Source organism: Melanerpes formicivorus, unplaced genomic scaffold, assembly GCF_026170545.1.
Source record: "Melanerpes formicivorus ecotype bairdi unplaced genomic scaffold, bMelFor1.0.p_v2 SCAF_45, whole genome shotgun sequence".
NCBI lineage: Eukaryota > Metazoa > Chordata > Aves > Piciformes > Picidae > Melanerpes > Melanerpes formicivorus.
Genome location: NW_027142397.1, coordinates 4,282,500 through 4,304,004, shown reverse-complemented (window position 1 = coordinate 4,304,004; position 21,505 = coordinate 4,282,500). Strand labels below are relative to the sequence as shown.

The following is a 21,505-nucleotide window of genomic DNA, read 5'->3' as shown; positions in this document are numbered from 1 at the left end:
GGGAGCGAGCCCCGAGCGGCCGCCGGGCACGGAGCAGACCCTCCGCCGGAGCAGGGGGGCGGAGGGAGGGGGCGGACTCCCGCCCTGCCCATCGACGCGCTCGGCGCTCTGCTCCTTCGCCCTGGCTCGGTGCTCTCCCGTTGCGCCTCGGCAAGATGGCGGCGCCCGCGGCGGCGGGGCAGTGAGGGAAGGGCCATGCTGGCGCTAAGGACGGCGCTGGGCCGCTGCCTGGCGGGACCGGTCCGCTGTGGGGCTGCGCCCCTGGGGGCCTGCGGGACCGGTGAGGCCCGCGGGGAGCTCGAGAGTTCCCTGGGAGAGAAAGGGGAAGGGGAAGCTGGGCCCGAAGAGGAGACCGGGTGGGAGCCGGGAGCCGAGGACGAAGCGGTTGCGGTGTTGGAGGTGGCCTGGGGCGGGGTGGAAAGAGCCCGAGGTGGCCCTGAGAGGGGCCAGGGAACTGGGTGACCCGGAGGGGACCCGCTGGGGTGCAGAGCGCGGGGAGGACCTCGAAGTGTCACTCCAGACACCGAAGGAGGACCGGGGTGAGCGGGGCTGATGCCCCACGCCGGTGCTGGGGCAGGGGCCTGGGCCTGGGCCGGCCGACCCCAAGCAGGAAGTCAGGCTGAGGGCTGCCCACCGATCCTGCCCTCTGCACAGCCGGGGCCTGCCGGGGCAGTTCCGAGGCCAGAGGCCCCGGGCGAAGCTGCTGTGAGCTGGGCCAAGGCTCAGGCTAGATGGCTTCTGCGTGTGCTGTCACTGCACTGTAGCCATGGGACAGTGCAGAGCCCCGTGCTCACCGCCTGTGTCTTGGCTCGTTCCATCCGCAGGCAGGTACATGGCCCTGCAAAGTCTGTGTTTGAAAACGTGTCCGAGGCACAGGTGGAGAAGCTGAAGCAGGTATTGACTCCAGTAGCAGGGGTGTTGAAAGAGCAGTTGGAGGACTCTGTTCTGGAAGGTCAAAGAACAGCTCAGTTCTGCCCAGTTTTCTAGTACAGTCTGAGGAGTGTTTAATGTCTGCATAGCTGAAAGTGCACACAAGTGATGAATCTGTGTTTTCATCCATCTAGCTTGCAGTCCCTTTATTCAGACAGCAAGATGCTATGCCAGGCCTGTGAGAAGAAAGAGAAAAGGTATGTTGGGGTTAATGGGACCAGGTGGCAAAATGTTTTGCTCTTGGTATTGCAGAGTTGTACCCAAAGGCTGCGGGAAGAAAGGGTATTCAGAGCAGTGAGTGATATTCTCTTTAAAGATGTGGAGCTCACCCCGAGCAGAGGGAGGAATTATAGTCCCTGTGACAGGATTCTGCAGTCCTGCACATGCTTGATGGGTAACTATAAGGGTGAGGAAGCCAGATGACTCCTAGCAGTGCCAAATGATGTAATGAGGAGCAGTGGTCCCACAAAGCAGCTTGGAGATGTTCCAGCTGGATGCAGAAGGAAAAAGGATTGCCCAGGAAGGCAGTGCAGTGTGGGAACACTCCTCAGGGGGACTGTGGAATGTCCTTTCTCAGAACTTTTCAAGGCTTTGGGGGACAAAGAAGTGATGACAGTCCCACTTCAAAGTGGGGGAAATTGAATTAGAAACTTTATAAGGTCCCTTTGTGAACCCTTTTGTGATTCTGTGCATCTAGAAACAATTCCTTGCAAGCTCAGAAGTGACTCAGAGAATTCAGGAGCTCATGAGTGTGGGGAAAATTAGCAACTGTCACTGGCAAGAGATCACAGATCTCAGACTACACCATGCTGTAAAGCCAGAGAGCTCTGAAGGCAAGAGACTGCACACAATTTTATTCACTCAGTTCCTGCCATCTCAACTTGGTCTCCTTGAGTTCTCCCTCCTTGTCTGGAGCATACAGACTATTTTCTTTGCAGTTTGTTTCCTCTCATCTAGTTTGCAAGTGTGTTCAGAGCTCTGACTTTAGACTGCTCTTCCTCAAATGCTAACCCTCTCTTTGCAGACATCCCCAGCCATTTGGATGATCTTCCTCCCACAATGCTGAAGAAGGATTATGCCAGTGTCCCAGTAATCAACAGGTATGATCCAGGGGAAGGGAACAAATCTCTCCTGAGATTTATGTGTTTCACACAACCACCATATGTCGAAGCTGTCACCTGCTGAGCACCTGATGACTGCTCTGTGGTCACTGGGATGGAATTTAGCACCAAAAAATGGCAGAGTTGGTGAAAGTCCAATTAGTCAGAGCAGTCACTGATTAGGGCTATGTGAGGTTTTGGGTTACTGAAGGTAGGATGAAGTGCTTCTGCCTTCTGTGGGCTTTGTAGTCTATAGGAAGAAGAAATAATCCTGAAGTACTAGAAATAATCTTCTTAGAAACAGTCTGGACCTGTTTGGAGCTGTTGTGCTAGCAAGTGTGTGGTTAAACAACTGGGAACGAGTGGCTGCTTCTGAGACGTGCTCCTGGAGCCTGGCGTTTCAGTGCTTTGATCCCAGACCTGCTCCTGTGAGGTGCAGGGAGAGCCCCCAGTGGCGTCAGCGAGAGTTTCACCCAAGTTCTAAGGAGCTGCTCTTAACGTCATTCTGACCCCGTGAATTTCCCTGGGGGTTCACCTTCAGCACCCAGTTTGCATGTAGTGTTTTTGGAATTGATGATACTTTGTCATCATTTGAAATGATAACTGTGTGAAAATGATGAAGGGGTTGGAGCACCTCTGCTATGAGGACAGGCTGAGGGAGCTGAGGTTGTTCAGCCTGGAGAAGAGAAAGCTCAGGGGAGACCTAACAACAGCTTTCTAGTACCTTAAAGGGGCCTGAAAAAAGGATGGAGAGAGACTGTTTCCAAAGGCCTGTAGTGATAGGATGAAGGGTAATGGTTTGACACTAGAGAAGACTAGATTTGGATTGGATGTTAGGAGCAAGTTCTGCACCATGAGGGTGGTGGAACACTGGGACAGGCTGCCCAGGGAGGTAATTGAGATACTCAAGGTGTGAGGCTCGACAGGGCTCTGGGCAGCCTGATCTAGTTGAGGATGCCCCTGCTGACTGCAGAGGGGGTTGGACTAGGTGTCCTTTGGAGGTCCCTTCCAACCCAGGCCATTCCCACAGCAGCAACACTGCTCCCTGCTTCCATGATCTCAGCCATGATTTTCCACAGGAAGGCAAGGAATGGTTTATGGCTGATGGGTCTGGGAGGGAGGGAAGCTGCTGTGAATTAAATTAAAGCTGTGGTAAATTCAAGTGGAGAAAAGTGAATATATTCTGAAAACCTGGTCTCATTTCTGGTGTTGAATACACTTGGGTTTACCTTAAACTAACCTGCAGTCTCCTTGCAGTGTTGATGATGTAGTAAGAAGACTGCTGTCACTGGAGATGGCAAGCCAGGTTGGTTTCCTTCTACCTGCATAAAGACCCTACAAGACTGAGTGAAGCCATTTGTGTAAGATTTGTCTGTACTGTGAAATGGTCTTTGCTTGCTTGACTTTGAAGTGGTGTTCAGTGGCTGCAAAGCCCAAAGCCAGGGCTGTTAAATACATGAGTGATAAGTCGTCTAAGCCCTTAAAATTTAGCCTGCAGTCTTCTCTGTGACAATAATTGCATGCTAAAATGAGAGAAGGAAATGCCATTTCTTGCTGCATGGCTCTTGAGCTTAAAAAGATGTGACAAGTAAAGGCTGCTACCGTGTGAGGTCAGCTTCAGTTCTCCCTTCCATTCAGGAGAGCAGCAGGGCCTCCTCGACGCCCTTTTGTCTCCTGAGGGTGAAAGGTGTGTCTGGCCTCTTGCTGTGGACAATGCTGATGCTGTTTGCTGCCCAGCTCCTTTTGTGCTGCTTCACTGCTGTTCTCTGAGAGCTGTCTTCCAAGCAGCAGGTCCCTTTCTGCAGCATTCGTGAGGGACACTGAGTAAAGCTATTAATTACAAAGCCTTTACGTGGGCGTCTCAGAGCCTCGGTGTTCCTGAGCAAGTGACAAGCTCTTCTCTGTTCTCTACAGAGGGAGAAGGTGAAAATAAAGACACAGCAGCTGGTGGAGAAGGTCAGGAGGTCTCCCAGTGACAATGGCTCCCCTGAGGTGCAAGGTAAGATGAAAAAGTAGAAGGATATTGTTGGCAGATGATACATCTCTGCTTTTATTCAGCTCTTCCCACCCCAGCACTCCAAGTGTCCTGTTTCAGTTTGCAGCATCTCCTTCAGGAGAGCCCCTGGGAAGCAGGTAGCCTGCAGCATGTGCTGGAGGACCTGACTGGGGTCTGGGAATGTTGAATGTAAAGCCACCAGTAATGAAATGAGGGCAAGAGGCATTTTCCAGATTAATTCCTCTGATCTGTTGTTAGAACTCCAGCCCCCAGTGAAGGAGCTCCATCATCCTAACTGGTGTGAATCTGTTGTGTGGTTTGCTTTGAGCTTACCGGGAGGGCTGTGTGGTAGGAAGTACTGTGAGGCAGTGGGTACCTGTAAGAACCAGTGCTCAGCTGGCAGTGTGGAAGGAGTGCAGATGGCACTGACTGCTCTGGAAGGCTGCTGCTCTCATCTGGCTGCTTTTGTCTCCTCTGCAGTTGCCACACTGACTGCCAAGATACGCACTATAGACGAGCATCTCCAGAGGTATCCCAAGGTAATGGCACACCTGCTCAGGCTGTTTCCTCAGTTTAGAACAAAAGGATTTCAGTTCTGGGTATTAAGAGCTTTCCTGGGGAGGCTTATAAAATATCTGTAACTGTCCTGGGTTGCCACTCTGGGAAACTGCTGGCTCAGGCACAGCTTCAGTGTCACTGACTGGAATGTGGAGTGTGTCCTTTTTGTTACTGGCTGGGTGGAGGTGGCTGAGCACCTTTGATCAGTTTGCCTAAATTCATCCTGCTGCAGATGTGACTTCGCCACTTAGTTTCCAGTGTGATTAACATTACCACTTCAGCTGCATCCTCCCTCTGTTCTGTCTGTGGAAACATTCAGTGGGCAGGGCTGTGATGATGTTGCAATGCCAGCTTTGCTACCTAAAGCTACTACCTGGGATCAGAGCCCAGACTGGAAACATCACAGCTCTGAGTTTAAGAAGAAGGTACATCAAAGATCCCTCATGCAGTGCAGAAGGGGGGGAATGGATTCATCCAGCTGCATTGGAAAACAGTGCATAATTATTTTTTAATCATGAAGGCCTGAAGGGTAAAACAGAACAGAATTTAGGTTTTATAATAAACCTTCTACCAAATATTTTAGCAGAGGAACTGCTTTGAAAAGCCATTTTATGTACCTCGTGTAGGGAAGGGACATTTCCCCCATGGGGGACTGTCCTGAATGGCACAGCTCAAGCTACACCTCTCTTCCAAAAAACAACCCCAACAGTCAGATAAGACCAAGTCCCATTTTATTTCCTGGAAAAACAAAGGTGAATGCTTCTGTGCTAATTCTGGATGAATGCATTCCAGGGGAAGCAAGGAGCCAGCAGAATTCTCCCCGCAGTCTTTGCTCCGAGCTCTTGCTGCTCTTGCCACTGTCTGAAGCTGGGTACAACAAGCTCTTGCTGCTCTTGCCACTGTCTGAAGCTGGGTACAACAAGCAATTGCTGCTCTTACCACTGCCTGAAGCTGCCTGCAAACTGTTTTGAGGATGGAGGGAGGAAGGAGCAGTCCCTAAATGGAGAAAGTGATTGAAGGGAAAAGTAAATTAAGCTTCGGCTCTCCTTGTAGTGACCTCATTGCGCTTGTGGTGTCTGCCAAGAAAAATTGGTCCAAGATGCTGTCCTTAACCTGATTGTTTCCTTTCAGCCATAATCTGGTCTATTCTAAGTAATTTACTAGGATGGCAGTGTGCTCTGTCTGCAGTCTGGTGAAGGTTGAGTCCTTTGCAGGATAAGAGCAACCGCCGGCGCATGCTGATGGCCATGGACCAGCGGAAGAAGATCCTCTCCTACCTGCGCCGCGTCCGCTACGACGCCTTCGAAAACACCTGCAAGCTGCTGGGCATCCAGTACACCATCCCCCCTGCCTACAACAGGAAGCCCACCAAGCGCTGGCTGGTGAAGAAGGCCTTCTGTATCAAGGTATGGAGCCGTCCTGGAGAGAGCCAGGGAGCTGCAGGAGGAGAAAACCCCTTCGCAGAAAGGCATAATGAAGATAGTCGGGAAAGACTGACAGAGGGGTCCATGACTGAATTTGAGGGGGCAGTGGGGGTGGCTGTAGGGAAGTGCACAAGCTGAGTGAGGAACTCACAGAATCACAATCACAGAATTTCAGGGGCTGGAAAGTCCTTGAAAGGTCATCTAGTCCAGCCCCTCTGCTGAGCAGGATCACCTACACCAGAATACACGGGAACACGTCACAGACTGGTTTGGATTGTAAGGGACCTTTAAAAGGCATCCAGTCCACCCCACCTGCATTCAGCAGGGACATCTAGAGCAGAATCACAGAATCATCCAGGTTGGAAGAGACCTCCAGGATCATCAAGTCCAGCCAATCACCCAACCCCAACTAATCAGCTAGACTGAGAGCCTCATTCAGTCTGTGTTTTTAAACATCTCCAGGGACATTGACCCCATCACCCCCCTGGGCAGCCCATTCCAATGGGCAGTAATAATGAACAGGTTGCTCAGAGCCCCAAACAACCTGACCTGGAATGGTTCCAGGGTGGGACTTCTACCACCACTCTGGGCATCCTGAGCCAGGGTCTCACCACCCTCAGCATAAACATTTCTCCCTTCTTTCCAGTCTGAATGTCCCTCTTTTAGTTGAAAACCACAGAATACAGTATAAGGTAAACATGGTGGAGTCTGAGTCAGCCTCTTCTCTCTAAACTCTACCTGAACACCACAGTTCTTAGAATCCAGAATCATTTTGGTTGGAAAAGGCCTCCAGATGAAGTCCAACTGTTAACTCAGCACTCCACAAACGAGTAGTGGGCAGTGATGTGTGTGCTGTGCTTGAGAGCTTCACATTGTGCTGCTGGTTTGCTCAAAAATGTGTAGTTTAAGCCAGGGTCTCTTTTTTTTCCAAGGCCTTGTATGGGACTTAGTGTGTGAGATGGTTCAATTTGGTGGCAGCTGTGGAACAGGGATGTGGGTGCACCACTCTCTGTTCTCTTTGGCTCTGTAACTGCTGGGTGCAGCATACCTTGATATAACTGAGAGAATCCCAAGGACTGCAGATGCCTTCAGTCTGCAAATGGTGAATTTCTGTCCAATGAACTTATAACTAAAGGACTGGGTGACTCTGACAGGACCTTTCAGGGTGGTTCCTGGCACCAGGGCTGACTGCAGTCCTGGAGGAAGTGCAGGGATGGGGCTGACCTTGCTGCACAGCATCCCCCAGCCGCAGCTCTGAGAGCTGAGCTCCATGCTGCATGCGGGAGCAGCAGTGGGGGAGCAGCTCTGCCCAACAGCTTCCTCTGTACCCTATCTCACCCCCTTTTGCTTGTCCTGCAGGTTTTCCAGGAGGCACAGAAGCTGAAAGCAGAGAAGCTGAAAGCAGAGAAGCTGAAAGCAGAGAAGCTGAAGCAGAAAAGTGAATTGAAAGCGGCACAGAGCAAGGAGACACCCCAGAGCAAGGAGACACCCCAGAGCAAGGAGACACCCCAGAGCAAGGAGACACCCCAGAGCAAGGAGACACCACAAAGCAAGGACACCACAAAGCAAGGAGACACCTGTGTAGTGGCCAGGGGAGGCCAACCCCACCAGGCTCTTTAATAAAAAAACACCTAAAGACTCAGAGCCTCTTTGCATGGTCTGCCTCATGGTGAGCACCCAGAAGAGGGCAGTGAGTAGTTTAAGTGTTTAATTTATGGCTGATGTGCTGTGAGTTGTTCAGTCAGAACCTGGGGGGCTTCACCTCTGCTTCAGGCTGGGATATCTGCAAGATCAGGGTCTGTGTCTCACCATTGCTCATTGAGCTGTCAGACAGCACTGACCCTGCTCCACAGCAGGGATTTGGGCAATGGGGTGACAAATGAGGAACAGTGAGGTGAAATGCTGCCTATTTGGAAACCAAGCAGGCCTGACAGCAGCTCAAAGTGCCAGTCCTCATAGGAAAACAGGTTGGTTCAGAGTTCTGTGAAACTCTTTATCAATCATGTCTGTAATTTCCCAGATTACAGAACACATTTCTGCCTTCTCTGTCAGTCGTCCCTCTTTCACTCCCAAACTTGGTGATTTTGTCTTTTGCACCAAAATCACTAAAGGGAGGATTCCCAATGTGACTGCAATGGTGCCTGCTCCCCAGCTTTCTATAGCTTTCACCAAGAGTTCTCCCATGTTCCTCCTAACTGTGTTGTACCTGGTTATCCTGTCAGGCAAGGGGTACCACTGAGCTCTGGTTTATTCCATTAAAATCACTTTCTCTTATCATGTCTTTATAAATAATTTATCTTCTCTTGTGCACCATAACTGATGAATCCCAGCATGGTGAGGGCTGAAGGGACCTCTGGAGATCATCCAGTCCAACCCTCCTGCTAATGCAGGACACCCACAGCAAGATCAGAGTGTCCAAGTAAGTTTGGAATCTCTCAAGGGAGACTCCACAACATCTCTGGGCAGCCGGCTCCAGGGCTCCAGCACCCTCACAGCAAAGATGATTTTCCTCATGTTTAGGTGAAACTTCCTCTGTTCCTGATTGTGCTCTTTATTCCCTGTCCTGTCACTGGGCACCACTGAAAAAAAGCCGTGGGCCATCCTCTGGCCTCCATCCTTTAGCTCCTGCTGAGCACTGAGAAGATCCCCTCTGAGTCTGCTCTTGTGGAGGCTCAGCAGCCCTAGGTCTCCTCGCAGAGCTGCTCCAGGTTTCTCAGCATCTTCGCAGGCTCTCCTGGGTTCTCTCCAGTAGTTCCCTGTCCCTCTTGAACTGTGGAGCCCAGAACCGGATCCAGTTCTCCAGCTGCGGCGTCCTCGGGGCACAGAAAAGAGGCAGGAGTCCCTCCCTGGCCGCGCTGCTCCCGCTCCGTGCCCCCGGCACGTCCCCAAGCACAAGCCCCACGCACGCGCTCCCGGCGCCGTGCCGAGGCGCCAGGCCCCCGCTTCCGGTTGCACGCGCACCGGCTGAGCGCACGCTCGGGGGCGGGGCTTGCACGCGCTCCCGGACCGTTCAAGGCGGCGCCTCCTGATTGGCCCTTTCTGTTGCCCGGCAGCGGCGGCGGCGGCGCGCGGGCTGTCGCCATGTCGCTGCGGACGCTGCCGCTGCTCTTCCTCAACCTGGGCGGGGAGATGCTCTATATCCTGGACCAGCGGCTCCGCGCCCAGAGCATCCCCGGCGAGAAGGCCCGCAAAGGTGAGCGGTGAGCGGCCGGGGCCCCTCCCGGAGCTCCGGCCGTGCCGTGCGGGGCCTGGCTCTGCGGCCCGGGGCCGAGCAGCGCGTCGGGGAGCCGCTGGCCGTGTCGGGGTGGGACACGAGGAGCGGCCCCGCTCCAGCTGCCGGTGCCCGTGGCCGTCCCCCGGCAGGGCTGGGTCGCTGCCTGCTGCCCCCTGAGCAGGCACCGCGTGGTGCTGGCTCTCTCTGTGTGAGGCAGGAATAAACACCGGTAGCCCGGCTGCGCTGGTGCTGGGAGGGTGCTTGAGAAGTGACAGAGCATCACCGTGTCTGTCCTCGAAAGGAGTCTGGGCAAGTCCTTCCCCTGCCGCTCTTTAACAGCTTTAATCACGGCAGTTAATCGTGTGTGCTTTTTCTTCTCTGAAATCTGAAGTAAAGCCTGTCCAGCTCATCAGCTCCCGTGAAGTTTCTTTGAGGTGTTATTGAAGCTGATTTGTGAAATCCTTACAGCTAAGGGAGACACTGGGATACATGTCAGGCTTTCTGTAGTTGCTTCAGAGGTGACAGCTTCAGACAGAGACCTCTGGAATCAAAATAACTCAGGCTGTGGAGTGTCTCAGTCCAGGTCCTGAGCCGTTTCAGGAAGACCAGGTCACTTGGCTTTCAGAAGTAGTTCCCAAGAATAACTTAGTAAAACCTCTGCCAGGGACGTGTGAGCAATTAAGAAAAACTCCAAATACTACAAATCTGCCCCTGAAGCCCTTGTCCAGCTTTTACAACACTCAGTCAGTCTAGCACTTGGTCAAAAGTGCTTTAAAAGCAGAGCTCTGGGTGGTCCCAGTGTGCACAAAACCCCCAGCTCTCAGCCCAGATCTCTCTGCTCACCACTTTTCAGCTAAATCAGCTTTGCTTCTGAAAATCCTTGTAGCTTCCTGCCATGGGTTGGGGAGCAAAAAATCACCTCAGTCTTGAAGGGGTCGTTGTGTTGTTTCCTTCTCCAGCCTGTCCCAACACCAAGAAGCAGCAAAGGTGTCACCACAGCAGTGTGATTTTTAACTATTTCATGTGTGCCTTCAGAGAATGAGCTGCCAAAAGGTTCCCTGCTGTTCATACAGGTCTAAGTTTTGAGCTGAAACTAAATGAGCTGTGTGCTGGGTCGACTGTCTTGGCAGGAGATCTGCACTGGTTTATCCAGACATGTATTTTATCTTCACAAAAAAAAAAACACCCCAGGTGTTAGTTGCCCTCAGATGTGTTTTCATCCTTGCTGAGGTGTTTGTTAATGGTTTCAAATGGTCCAATATTCTTCACTTGTAAATGCATTTAAAAATAACCAGCTGAAGGCTTTCCAAGCTCAGTGCAAAATGGGCTAAGATTCAATTACAGGTAAAAGTTTATTTCCATTGAGGCAAAACCCAAGTTTTTTTCTCCAAGGAAGGGGAGGGGGAGGCACAGGTTCATGTTTTGGGGTGTCTGGGGGCGACAGAGCACTGGAGCAGGCTGCCCAGTGAGGTTGTGGAGTCTCCTTCCTTGGAGACATTCAAAACCCACCTGGATGTGTTTCCTCTGTGACCTGCCCTACGTGAGCCTGCTCTGACAAGGGGATTGGACTGGATGATCTTTCAGGATCCCCTCCAACCCCTAACATTCTGTGATTCTGTGTGCTCATTGAAAGTGGAAGGTGTGGAGTGCCAGCAGAGTTGGTTCCTGTTAAGTGCTGAATGCTGATGAGAAAAAAAACCAAAGTCCATTAGTTTAGATTATTTTTTTTTCTCTCTCTTTTTTTTTTAGTTTCTTTCTCTCTTTCTCCTTGAATCTCTTGTTCTTACTTCTTGAACTGATGTTTTTGTTTTATATGCTTCGTGTAGATGAATGGACAGATGTGGACAGGAAACGAGGTACTGTAATCTTCTAGCTGCATGCAGTAGACAAGCACCACTACATGCACACATGAGGCTCATCATATGTGAACACACCGTGTGCTGTTCCTGCAGCCTTCTAGCCACAGTGCCAGAGAGGACTGACAGCACTCCCTCTGATCATTAACATGCACTTTAAGGATAGATCCTGGGCAAAACAGACAATATCTCCAAACCCTGTGGCTTCAAAACTGACTTGCTGATCGAACCCAGGCGAGAAACGGATCAAAACTTGTTACCCCAGCACTCTTCCCAGCCACAATGATGTTTGTGTTACTCTAGCATCCTGCTAAAGCAAGCTGCTCACCATGTGAGCACTGTGAGGGTGGCTTTTCTGCTTAAATGCAGGAATATTGGCTACACCACTTTTTATTTCCCCCCCTAAGATTTTGTTTCGGGCTGGGTGAACTCCAGCAAGGATTTAAGGCATTTCCATCCCAGCTGCTCACCCATCTGTCTCTGCTCGAGGTTACCATGCTTACAGCAGAGTGGTCACAAAGGAGCAGGTGCTCACCCCTCAGCCAAGCTCCCCTTGACTGAAGCCACCCCTGGAGGTGGGTTTTGCTGAGACACTCAGGTGTGCAGTGAGCAGCTGAGGTGGGAGTGTGTGCATCCCTCTGGGCTCTGCCTTGATACCTCCAGCAGAGGGGTGTGGCGAGCAGCTGGGTGAGGAAATGCATGTCTTTAACTCAGGATTTTTTGCTAGGTGAACACAAGCAGAACTTCCAGGGTCTGTTTGTGCAGCCCTTTTTCAAGAGGGGTCAGGCTTCTGGTTTGTGGTTTTCAAAATAAACATCATTTGTAGGTTTTGAATAGGTACTGAAGGTAAATTCTGATATCCTGGAGTTTGCCTCAGCTTGGGTTTTGGCTACCATTACATGCTGGTCCAAATAATACTTTTTTCCCCAGTACTTAATGCCTTGGAAGTCTGAAAGATCCCATCTTCCCATTTCTCACACCCAAAATGATGGCCAGTTCTGTGAGAGCCTGCTGGATTTAGATGGCAGCGGCATCCATGCAGATCCCATGTTGACCCATCAGTTACTCTTGTGAGAGAAAAACCTACAAACACTGTTCTTGGGGTGACCTCTGAAGGCTTACACAGAGTGACCAGCTGAGCCCCTTGCTGATGAAGCCATGATGGGATGGTTTCACCTGCCTTTGGCCTCCTTATGAGCTATAAACCCATCCCAGGTAGAACGTGTGGCTGTTTTGAACTCCTAACATTGCCTCTGCTGCCTTGAATGTCCTCTGAGAAGCACGAGCATAGCCTAGGTGTAAAGGCTCCAGTCTCATGTCATGCATCCAAGCCATGTTAAGTGACAGTGCACAAGATGTTGGTGTCTGTCACTGGTGACATGGCACACGTAGGCCACTGTAAATCCTCAGCTTCTCTTCTGTCCATCGCATTGTCCACACTTGGTCTCCCTCTCCCCATCCCGGTTGATGAAACCCTTCTCTGCTGAATTGCTTTTATGCTGTGCTGCTTGGCCTGCCATTTCCCCTGAGCCAACTCTCCTTTCTTTGTTACTGTTCATTGTTAGACTGGTGTCACTATGTCTCCAGGGCCTCCCTGTGCTCAGAGGTCTCTTTGCTGTCTCGTTACCAAACACACTCTGTCAGGCTTGCCCTATATCTTCATTTTTTAAATGTCTTTTTCAGTTCTTTCTATAGCCCACACAAGAGGTTTGAATTTCAGAAGCTAATTGATGTAAGGCTGGGTGTGTGCTTAACACAGAGCTTCCCATCCCACTGTGAGTGTCCACCAGCCACAGTTAGCACATTGGGATGTTGTCTGTCTCAGGACAGTTCTGGTTGTTGGTGACTCTCCAAAGGTGGAGGAGAAACCTTTGTGCAGCCAACACACACAGGCAACTTAAATATTTTTCCTGTTAGGAGTATAAGGAAATGATTGTCATGACTGATTACCTAAGCAAAATGAAATCTATACTGCTACATACCAATGGAGTTGGTTTTCTCCACTGGAAAAGGTGAGGATTTTTGCCTCAGGCTGCAAGTACAAATGGTTCTCTGGACAGTTTATTGGAAAAGAAGGGAGGAAGAGGAGGGATGTTTTGCCTGTTTGTACTTAGGTGTTTCTGTAATCCCTGCTGCTCAGCAGCTGAGCTGAGCCCTGGCCGTGTTGCTGCCCAGCTCTGTACAGTGCCACATGAATGGCACCAGAGGGTAACACCAATGTGCAAGGGAAGGTGTGAACTTCAGATTTAAGCAGGGAGAGCAAACCTCATCCAAAGGCACTTGCTCTCAGAGAGCAGCTCTTGGTGCCAGGCTCTGCCAGGTATATTCCCCAGTGGGTTCACCAGCTGAGAGGATGAAGTGACTGGGACATTCCCTTTCCTCTGGCTGCTTGTGTAGCTGCAGTCCCCCAGCTGTGGAAAGCCAGTGTGTAACCCACCAGTGAGGGACTGTAGCAGTACTTCACCCAGCTGATCACTGCCACTACCTCTGTGTTCACTTTTTCTCTAATTTTTATGCCCTCCTCTCAGACTTTTCTAATTTGTAAGGACCAGCTGGCATTCTGAACTCCACTTAACAGTCACCTGCTTAGCACACTTCATGCTTGCACAATAATCTGTCTGGATGGACATCTTTATTGGACATCTTTTGGACAGAAAAGTAAAGGCTTATTTATGATAACCAAAATACCTCAGGTACAGACTAAAAGTAGCAGGTCCAGCTAAAAGCTGAGCTGCTGCATCTGCTTGAACCACTGCAAAATGTTTTCTTTCTCCTTTGCATTAAAGCCTTGATAACTTGCACAGCCCTTCTACTCAGACTCTAAAGTCACATAACAATTCCATGTCTAAATTTACACATTAAAAAAAAAAAAAAAAAGGAAAAGGAGATATGTGCAAGGAAATTTGGAGTTCTGAGCTTTTGAACTGCTCTAGTATCCACAGGTGCTGCTGCATGAGAGCCCTGGGTGGCCTGACAGAGACCTCAGTGTTATAAATGTTTCCTTAAATCCTCATCAGTGTTAATCCACTTGAAACTAATACTTGAAGGAGCCTCAAACCATTCAGGAGCTTCTGTTTAGGAGGAAAAATAGACTAGAAGTGTCAAAGGCTAAAAGAGAGAACAGGCAGAGTCAGCCAACTCTTCTGCAAAAATCTACAGCGATGCCAAGCAGTCTCCTTGAGCAGCAGAGCTGCAGCTCTTGCAGATAATCCCTGCCAGAGCAGCCCATAAGCAGCATTCTATAGGAGGTGAGAAACCCAGTGCATTCCCACTGGAAACCAGGGTTTGTTGTTTGCAGCTCCAGCAGCATTTCAGCCCCTGGGGACTATTACAGAGCTGCTCCCTTAGAGCAGGCTGGCATCTGTTGTTGTCAGCAGACAAAGGCTAGCATTAAGCAGGATGCTTGAGGCCAGGATGGACAGGGCCTTAAGCAACCTGGTCTAGTGGAAGGTGTCCCTGTCCACGGCAGGGGGTTGGAACTAGATGATCTTTAAGGTCCCTTCCAACCCAAACCATTTCATGGTTCTATGTTCCTCCTCCTGTTCTCCATGTGGCTCTGTGCCTCCCCCTCACAGGTAAGCAATCACCTCACAGCTGTCAGCGTCCAAGGTCTCAGTGTGGAATGAATCAGACGAATGTCCTGTTTCTGCAGCAAAAAACAGAGCCTCTTTGTCTTTGCAGTTATGAATGACATCATCACAACCATGTTCAATAAAAAATTTATGGAAGAGCTGTTTAAACCACAGGAACTCTACTCCAAGAAAGCTCTGCGCACTGTGTACGACCGCCTGGCTCACGCGTCCATCATGAGGCTGAACCAGGCCAGCATGGACAAGGTAAAGCAGCTCACCTGCCCATCCTGACCACCCTGAGCTTCCAGCCTACCACCCACAAGGTTCTGGTGGCCATCACAAGGATGTGGCTTTACCTCTTTCATTCTGGAACCATGTGTAACAAACAGCCCTCTTTCCATGTGTTTTCCTGGTAAAATGGGTCCCAGCCAAGCAAGCTTTGAGGAATGAGCAGCTACTTCAGCAGTATTTCTGCTTTAACAGCTGAATGTTTGATGTGAAGAGGCTCAGTAAGCATTCTTTAATATATTTTCTAAATCCATCTGTGGGTGTGTACAATGCACACAGCCCTGTGTCACCACTCACTGCTCTGCGGTTGCAAGCAGTACATCCAGCGGGCAGCGCTGAAGTGGGTGGAAGCAGCTGGATCACTTGTGAGACCTCTGCCTTCTGACAGAGTTGTGGGAGAGACCAGCAGGAGGGCTGGAGGTGTGGTTCCCTTATTTTCATAGGAAGCAAAGCTGAAGTTCTTACCATAGGCAGGTGCAAGCCTAAGTGTTGAAATCCCCTTCTCTATCAACACAACTTTACCTAAGTTGGTGTCACGCTCCCCGTTGTGACGGTCTGTGCCCATGTTCCTTTGCAGCTCTATGACCTCATGACTATGGCTTTCAAGTACCAAGTGCTACTGTGCCCTCGGCCCAAAGACATTCTGCTGGTCACATTCAATCACCTGGATGCAATCAAAGATTTCATACAAGATGCCCCTGGCATTCTGAACCAGGTGGATGAAACCTTCCGACAGCTGATCGATGTAAGAATCCTTCCAAAAGTGGGGTTGGGGTGGTTGGGATTTTTCATTCTCTTTTGTCTTTCAAGCTAATCTTAGAGACTAAACATCACATCAGCAAGTGCTGTATCAGGTGTGAAGGACAAGGCCTCAGAGAACCATCCAAATAGCCTTCCTCTTTTGTTTTTTTTACCCTGAGGGAAAGAAATTTGTCTCCCCATTAACAACTTTAAAGTGCTGAGAAGTCATGAAATGTTTCCTGAGGGCTCTGGAGGGGGAAGCATCCATGAATTGAGTGTTATTTTTCTACTGGCCCAGTTAAAATCAACAGATTGCTTATTCAGTCTGATCAAAATCTCCACTGACTTCAGCAGAAATTAAGTCAGACTCTTAGTCATGGATAATAATTACTGATAATGACCAGCAGCCCCTCTTAGAGCATTTCTGCCTCCCCTGCTACACAGTTCAGGCAGCAGCATTGTGATGTGCTTCTTTTCACCCTTACCTGGGCTGAATGTGGTGTGCCTGCAAAGCCTTTGTGATGGTTTTTCTCTTCCAGACATACTGTGGTCTCTCTGCTGGGGAATTTCAGCTCATCAGGCAAACACTCCTTGTGTTTTTTCAGGACATGCATATAAGGGTAAGAGCAGGATACAACCACTCAGAAGGGATTTTGCAGCTGGAATACAAAGGGATCTTGATATAATGACACTGCAGGCTTGATTCTGTTACTTGTGCCTTTCAGTCATCTTGATCTGCTTGTACCTTAAACCTTCAAGATGTCACAAATGAAGCAAATCTACTACAGCCCTCCTCAATAATTTCAAAAGGCCATGGGGAAAAAAAAGTACTAATAAGGATTTGCTAGTTGATAAATGTGTTGTTCCTTGTAGTAGAAACTTGATATGAAACTGAGGTGGTGAGCTGGAAATCACGAGGCTTGGTATCCTCTAATACATTGATCATACTCAAGTGCATAAACAGTAACGTTAGATCAGTGTGCCCCTCCTCTGGGCCCCACTTCTGCTTCACTGCCTTTGCCCTGTGCCACAGTCTCTGTACCAAAATCTCTAGGAAACCTCCTCCAGGGTAGGCAAGAAGGCTGCAAGCTCAGTCTGCAAAGAATTCAGGTCAGAAGGAAAGCAACTGATTGTCTCAAGGGTGGAATATTTGGAATATTCTTTTGCAGGTCTCAATCTTTCTGAAAGACAAAGTGCAGAACTCTAATGGTCGCTTTGTGCTGCCCATATCAGGCCCTGTTCCTTGGGGTACAGAAGTTCCAGGACTCATCAGGTGAGTGCAGTGTGTGAGTCTTAACAGGAACCCAGCTCAGACTGTCATCCATGTTGCATGGATTGCTGAGCCTCCAGGAAGTGCTATTTACAGGGCAGGATTTGGGACTAATGAAGTACTAAGCTATGTCTGATGTTCTCCATTCCAGTAGATTAGATTAGTAATTTATCCTCTAAAATGGGCATTTACCCACAAACAGAACAGACTTCCATTGCCCTTTTTTCTTGTGCAGTAAGTAGAGGAAGTCAGTCTTCAAAGTCAGTACTAAACCCACTAAATGTGCTTCAATAATGACTTGTTTTTAAGGATGTTTAATCACAGTGGAAACGAAGTTAAAAGAACTGAGTTCACCACCGATGGGAATTATGTTACTCCACAAAGGGAAGGATCTTTTGAGCTTTATGGAGACAGAGTCCTCAAACTTGGAACAAACATGTAAGTGATTTTTTAGTTCTACAGGGCCACATGAAGTAAATGTTGGTGCCTGTGGATTTGGTCAGCAGCACATCTCCAGCCTTGGGTATTTTTGCCTTTTTCACTGTTACCCAGCCTGACTTCTTTGTGATGTCCTGAAACAGAACACGTAGACAGATGTGTATAAAGAGCTGTGGAAAAGAGCAGAAGTTTGATTTATGTCTGCAGTAAAGCTGAGAAAAGAGTGTTCTCATGTGGTGCTGCAGATTATGTGCAATGTAATTCAATTTTATCTGCATTCAAGAAATTCTTCCTTTTCTCTGTGTTTGTATTAACATAATCCTTCCTCTCAAGGAACCAGAGTGAGCAGTGTTCTTTTGCACAGCTTTGTCACTCACGCATTTTAATGCCTCCATACTCCATAAATCTGAACTGTAGCTTCTCAGCTATTTCCAGCCTTCAGAAAAACACCCTGAAATCAAAGCTACTGTGCTGCTCCCTGCAGCTCCTGTAGCACATACACCTAACAGGTCGCTCTTCCCCATGTGTTCTTCCCTCTAGGTACAGCGTTAGTCGGCCAGTAGAGACCCACATGTCAGGATCATCCAAAAGCCTGGCATCCCATGCAAAGGTCAGTGCTGTTCTGCTCCTGTCACTGCTCACCTGGCTGACTGCTCTCTGTCAGTGAGTCCTGCAGCTGGTGGGGTATGGTGGGAGCTTTTCCTTTGAGCTGCTTCACCACATCCACCAAATTTTACCTTCTCCTTCCTTGGTCTCTTAGTGGATGAGGTCACTGAGTGAAACACCCACGTGCATCACCACCAGATCATCACTCTCTTCCTCTTTGTTCTTCTCATTTCTCAGGGAAATAAGGACCATCTCTTTAGTCTACAATTACAGGGTAACTTCAGGGGAACTTGTTCTGTTCTTCTTGGAGCTCCATGCAATTCCCCAGTCCCTTCTGAGCTGGGGAAGGGCACATGTTCCTGAAGAACCTCACACACAGGCTTATGCAATGCTGCACTCGCTTCCTATTTTAATCTCCTCAGAAAACAGAAAGCTGGGTTTACAGATTTCTCAGCTGTTCATTTGAGATGGAAAATTATCTTGTCCTGTCTATAAATTCAAGCAACCATTTTAAGTACACAGCTGATAATGAGTAGTTATCTGCAGAGTCTGTGGCATTAACAATACAGAAATGTATTTATATCGCTCCAAAGAGCGTTTATGTAAGATGAGACAACACAGAAATTATTACAGCCCTCATCTCCCTGGTAACCTGACCAAGGAACCCATCTCTGCTTTCTGCAGGAGAACAGAGTCCCTAACCTTCTTGCTAAAGAAGAACTGAACTTTCTGGCCAGGCTGCTAGGAGGTCTGGAGGTCAAGAAACCTGCTGGCAGTGAGACGGGATTCCGCCTGAACTTGTTCACGACCGACGAGGAGGAAGAGTAGGTTCCATCCTTCATGTCTGGGGTTTATGCTGCAGGGCCATGTGGGCAGCCCTGGAGACTAAAGCTGTCCCTTTACATCTTTGGGGGTGCAACAGCAGGCTTTAGGATTTTGGGCCAGACTTTTTTTTTTGGCTGGACTTTTTTACCGTGGCTGTCAGCCAGAAGGTGTTTCACATAAGGCGTCTCCTGGCTTTGCATACCCTCAGTGACACTGGTGCCAGCAGCAGGTGACGCCTGTGCTTAGCTCTGTCCCATAACGCAGAGACATCTCTTCAGCCCCTGTAGCTCTCCTCTCCCCACATAGTTTCTGGTATTTTTTCATGAGCTTAAGTACTCTTTTCATGTTTTCAATCCAGACACGCTGCGCTGACTAGACCAGAGGAGTTATCTTACAAGGTTATCAACATAGAGGCCACACAGGTAAGTACAGCACCTCTCAGAGCTTCATTCTCACCCTTCCTGCCTTGCCCAGAGCCAAGTTCCACCCACAGCAGTAACTTTAGAAGCTCATCCCTAAGCACTGGCAGTATCTCCCACCCAGTTTGGGGACTGTTTGCTAAGGGAACTTGAAACCTGGCAAACACCAGAGCAAGTTCTCAGCTGTAGGGGATGGAGAGGTGTTACTGGGTCTGTGGTCATAGCCGAATGCTTGCAGCCCTTTCTAAAGGGGCTTGTGGGCATCAGCAGGCAGTTGGGCATGTCTCAGTACAGCCAAGGGCATCCTAGTCAAGGTCCTCGTTAGCGGGTATTGAGTTACATCCTGTCTCCCCCAGTCCATCCGAGTAAAAGCACACGTTAGCCGGCAGTGGGGTACATCCCAGTACTGCCCACTGTAAAAGCACCTATTAACAGATGGTAGGGCACGTCCTGGTCACCCCCCGTAAAAGCCCCCGTTAGCAGGCGATGGGTCTCGTCCATGTGCCCCCAGTCCTGCGCTGGCCGGCGGGCTGAGACCGCGCTCTCTCCGCAGGAGCCGGGCCGACGGGCCGAGCTCTCTCGCATTCTCGGGGAGCTGGAAGTGACGGAACCGCGGCCGGCAAGCGGCGAGAAGGGGGAAGACCTGCTGGCGCTGATGGACGCGCTCTGAGCCGCGTTAACGGCTGGGGAGGCGGCGGCGGCAGGCGGGGTCGGGGCGGGCGGGCGGAGCCGGTGGGGCGCAGTGCGCAGGCGGGGCCGCCCCTTCCTGCTGCTGGGAAGCGGGAACGGGAACGGGAACGGGTGAGTGTGCAAGGGAGGAGCGGGGTGGATGCACGGCCGTGGAAAGGAAGGAGGCGGCGGGCAGGGCGTGTGCTGGGGCCACAGGCTTGACAGGGAGGAGCGGCAGCGTGGGTGAGGGTGCCAGGGAAGGAGCAGGGTTTGGGTGTGCGTACAAGGTGGGCACATGGAGAATGGGAGTGACTGGTGGAACAGGGATGGTGTGCGAGTGCAAGGGGAGCAGGCAGTGGGGGCCCCCGTGGACAAGGATGGCACATGGAGAGTGTGAGTGACTTGGGAGAGGGGTAGCAGGCAGGCGAGCGTGCAAAGGGTGGTGCACGTGCACACGAGTGTGCCAGCTGACACAGGTGGATTTCCTGGTGGGCACCAAGCTGGGGCACATTGCGGTATCTCATCTTCCCTGCCTGCCACAGCTGCACGATGGAGGTCAGCCACTCGGTGAAGGAGCGCACCATCGCCGAGAACAGCCTGGTGATCCTGCTGCAGGGCCTGCACGGCCACGTCACCACCGTGGACATGCGTGACGAGAGCACGGCCACGGGCCGCGTCACCAACGTGGACGCCTTCATGAACGTGCGGCTGGCCGAGGTGACCTTCACGGACAGGCAGGGCACAGTGTCCCACCTGGACGAGTTCTTTGTGACCGGCAGGAACGTTCGCTATGTCCACATCCCCGACGAGGTGGACATCAGGGCCACCATCGAGCGGCAGCTGCAGGCCATCCACAGGATCCGCTACTTTGGGGGCCGTGATAAGGGCAGGAAGGAGTTTCCTCGTGCCAAGCACAAATGAGCCCTTGGCACTGCCCCTTTGACTGGACTGCCAGCCGCCTTCACACCTCACCCTGGACGTTCTGCCCCAGGATTTGGGACTCTGCTGCTTCTCTGCCAGTGTGTTCTGGGGAGCAGTTAGTTTTTCTAATGTATTACCCCACTTAAAAGAGTCTGATCTTGGCTTGTTTCTTTTTCCTTTGGCAGCTACTCGTGTGCCTCCTGTGATGGCCAAACAAACACCTTCTGGCCAAAGCCTGGGCCTCCTGCTCAAGCAGGCCAAGTCCTGCTACTGACATCACTGCCCACAGGAGCTGGAGATGCAGTCAGTCTGCTCTCCCAGTTTCCTGCAGAGCTCTGGACCTGGAGTGACCAGCAGCTCTGGCACAGCCCTGAGAGCAGCACTATTACTTCACTGAGTCCCGAATTGTCTGGGGTGATTTCTAGGAGCTCACATGAAAAACTGGCCAGGCTGGTTTGGGGCTACCCCCAGCCATGAAAGCTCAGGCAGCAGGTTTCACAGAGAGGCCAGAGACTCCTTGCCTGCTCCAGAGACAGGCCTGGGGCTGCAGCACTGGTAGGGGACCTGCAGGGCCTGGCCCCCCGGGCTCCTTCAGCAGGGGTGGCCGGGAAGCAGAAGGAGTGGCCCGGAGAGGTTCCGTTGTGAGGCAGAGCCCAACGCGCCGGGACCCGCGGGCGG

The 21,505-nt window shown here is 50.7% G+C and overlaps 3 protein-coding genes across 5 annotated transcripts; all 3 read left to right on the top strand.

Moving 5' to 3' along the window:
* Positions 1–134: 134 nt before the first annotated feature.
* MRPS15 (mitochondrial ribosomal protein S15) lies at positions 135–7,652 on the top strand. The gene is made up of 8 exons (XM_068159361.1): positions 135–280; positions 1,065–1,127; positions 1,955–2,030; positions 3,288–3,336; positions 3,945–4,029; positions 4,507–4,565; positions 5,799–5,990; positions 7,368–7,652. The coding sequence occupies exons 1-8, from the start codon at positions 196–198 to the stop codon at positions 7,626–7,628; spliced, it is 870 nt and encodes a 289-aa protein (XP_068015462.1). The 5' UTR covers positions 135–195; the 3' UTR covers positions 7,629–7,652.
* Positions 7,653–9,076: 1,424 nt separating this feature from the next.
* On the top strand, positions 9,077–19,985 carry OSCP1 (organic solute carrier partner 1). 2 transcript variants are annotated; one of them, XM_068159357.1, is made up of 11 exons: positions 9,077–9,201; positions 11,049–11,078; positions 14,760–14,914; positions 15,516–15,683; positions 16,219–16,299; positions 16,849–16,952; positions 17,259–17,387; positions 17,928–17,997; positions 18,678–18,817; positions 19,177–19,240; positions 19,791–19,985. In XM_068159357.1, exons 1-11 carry the CDS (start codon positions 9,090–9,092, stop codon positions 19,905–19,907), a joined length of 1,170 nt encoding a protein of 389 aa, XP_068015458.1. In that variant the 5' UTR covers positions 9,077–9,089; the 3' UTR covers positions 19,908–19,985. The 2 variants fall into 2 exon arrangements, with proteins under 2 accessions (XP_068015458.1, XP_068015459.1); XM_068159358.1 differs by lacking the exon at positions 11,049–11,078.
* On the top strand, positions 19,984–20,980 carry LSM10 (LSM10, U7 small nuclear RNA associated). Of its 2 annotated transcripts, none has more exons than XM_068159360.1 (2): positions 19,984–20,038; positions 20,449–20,980. In XM_068159360.1, the coding sequence occupies exon 2, from the start codon at positions 20,456–20,458 to the stop codon at positions 20,825–20,827; it is 372 nt and encodes a 123-aa protein (XP_068015461.1). In that variant the 5' UTR covers positions 19,984–20,038; positions 20,449–20,455; the 3' UTR covers positions 20,828–20,980. The 2 variants fall into 2 exon arrangements, with proteins under 2 accessions (XP_068015461.1, XP_068015460.1); XM_068159359.1 differs by lacking the exon at positions 19,984–20,038 and adding an exon at positions 20,045–20,149.
* Positions 20,981–21,505: the final 525 nt, after the last annotated feature.

Coding starts and splice junctions, on each gene's coding strand:
- MRPS15 (XM_068159361.1), top strand. CDS start 196: ATGCTGGCGCTAAGGACGGCGCTGGGCCGCTGCCTGGCGGGACCGGTC. Junction 281..1,064: donor CCTGGGGGCCTGCGGGACCG/GTGAGGCCCGCG, acceptor TCATCCATCTAG/CTTGCAGTCCCTTTATTCAG. Junction 4,030..4,506: donor TGGCTCCCCTGAGGTGCAAG/GTAAGATGAAAA, acceptor TCTCCTCTGCAG/TTGCCACACTGACTGCCAAG.
- OSCP1 (XM_068159357.1), top strand. CDS start 9,090: ATGTCGCTGCGGACGCTGCCGCTGCTCTTCCTCAACCTGGGCGGGGAG. Junction 17,388..17,927: donor CTCAAACTTGGAACAAACAT/GTAAGTGATTTT, acceptor TCTTCCCTCTAG/GTACAGCGTTAGTCGGCCAG. Junction 17,998..18,677: donor GCCTGGCATCCCATGCAAAG/GTCAGTGCTGTT, acceptor TGCTTTCTGCAG/GAGAACAGAGTCCCTAACCT.
- LSM10 (XM_068159359.1), top strand. CDS start 20,067: ATGCACGGCCGTGGAAAGGAAGGAGGCGGCGGGCAGGGCGTGTGCTGG. Junction 20,150..20,448: donor AGGGAGGAGCGGCAGCGTGG/GTGAGGGTGCCA, acceptor TGCCTGCCACAG/CTGCACGATGGAGGTCAGCC.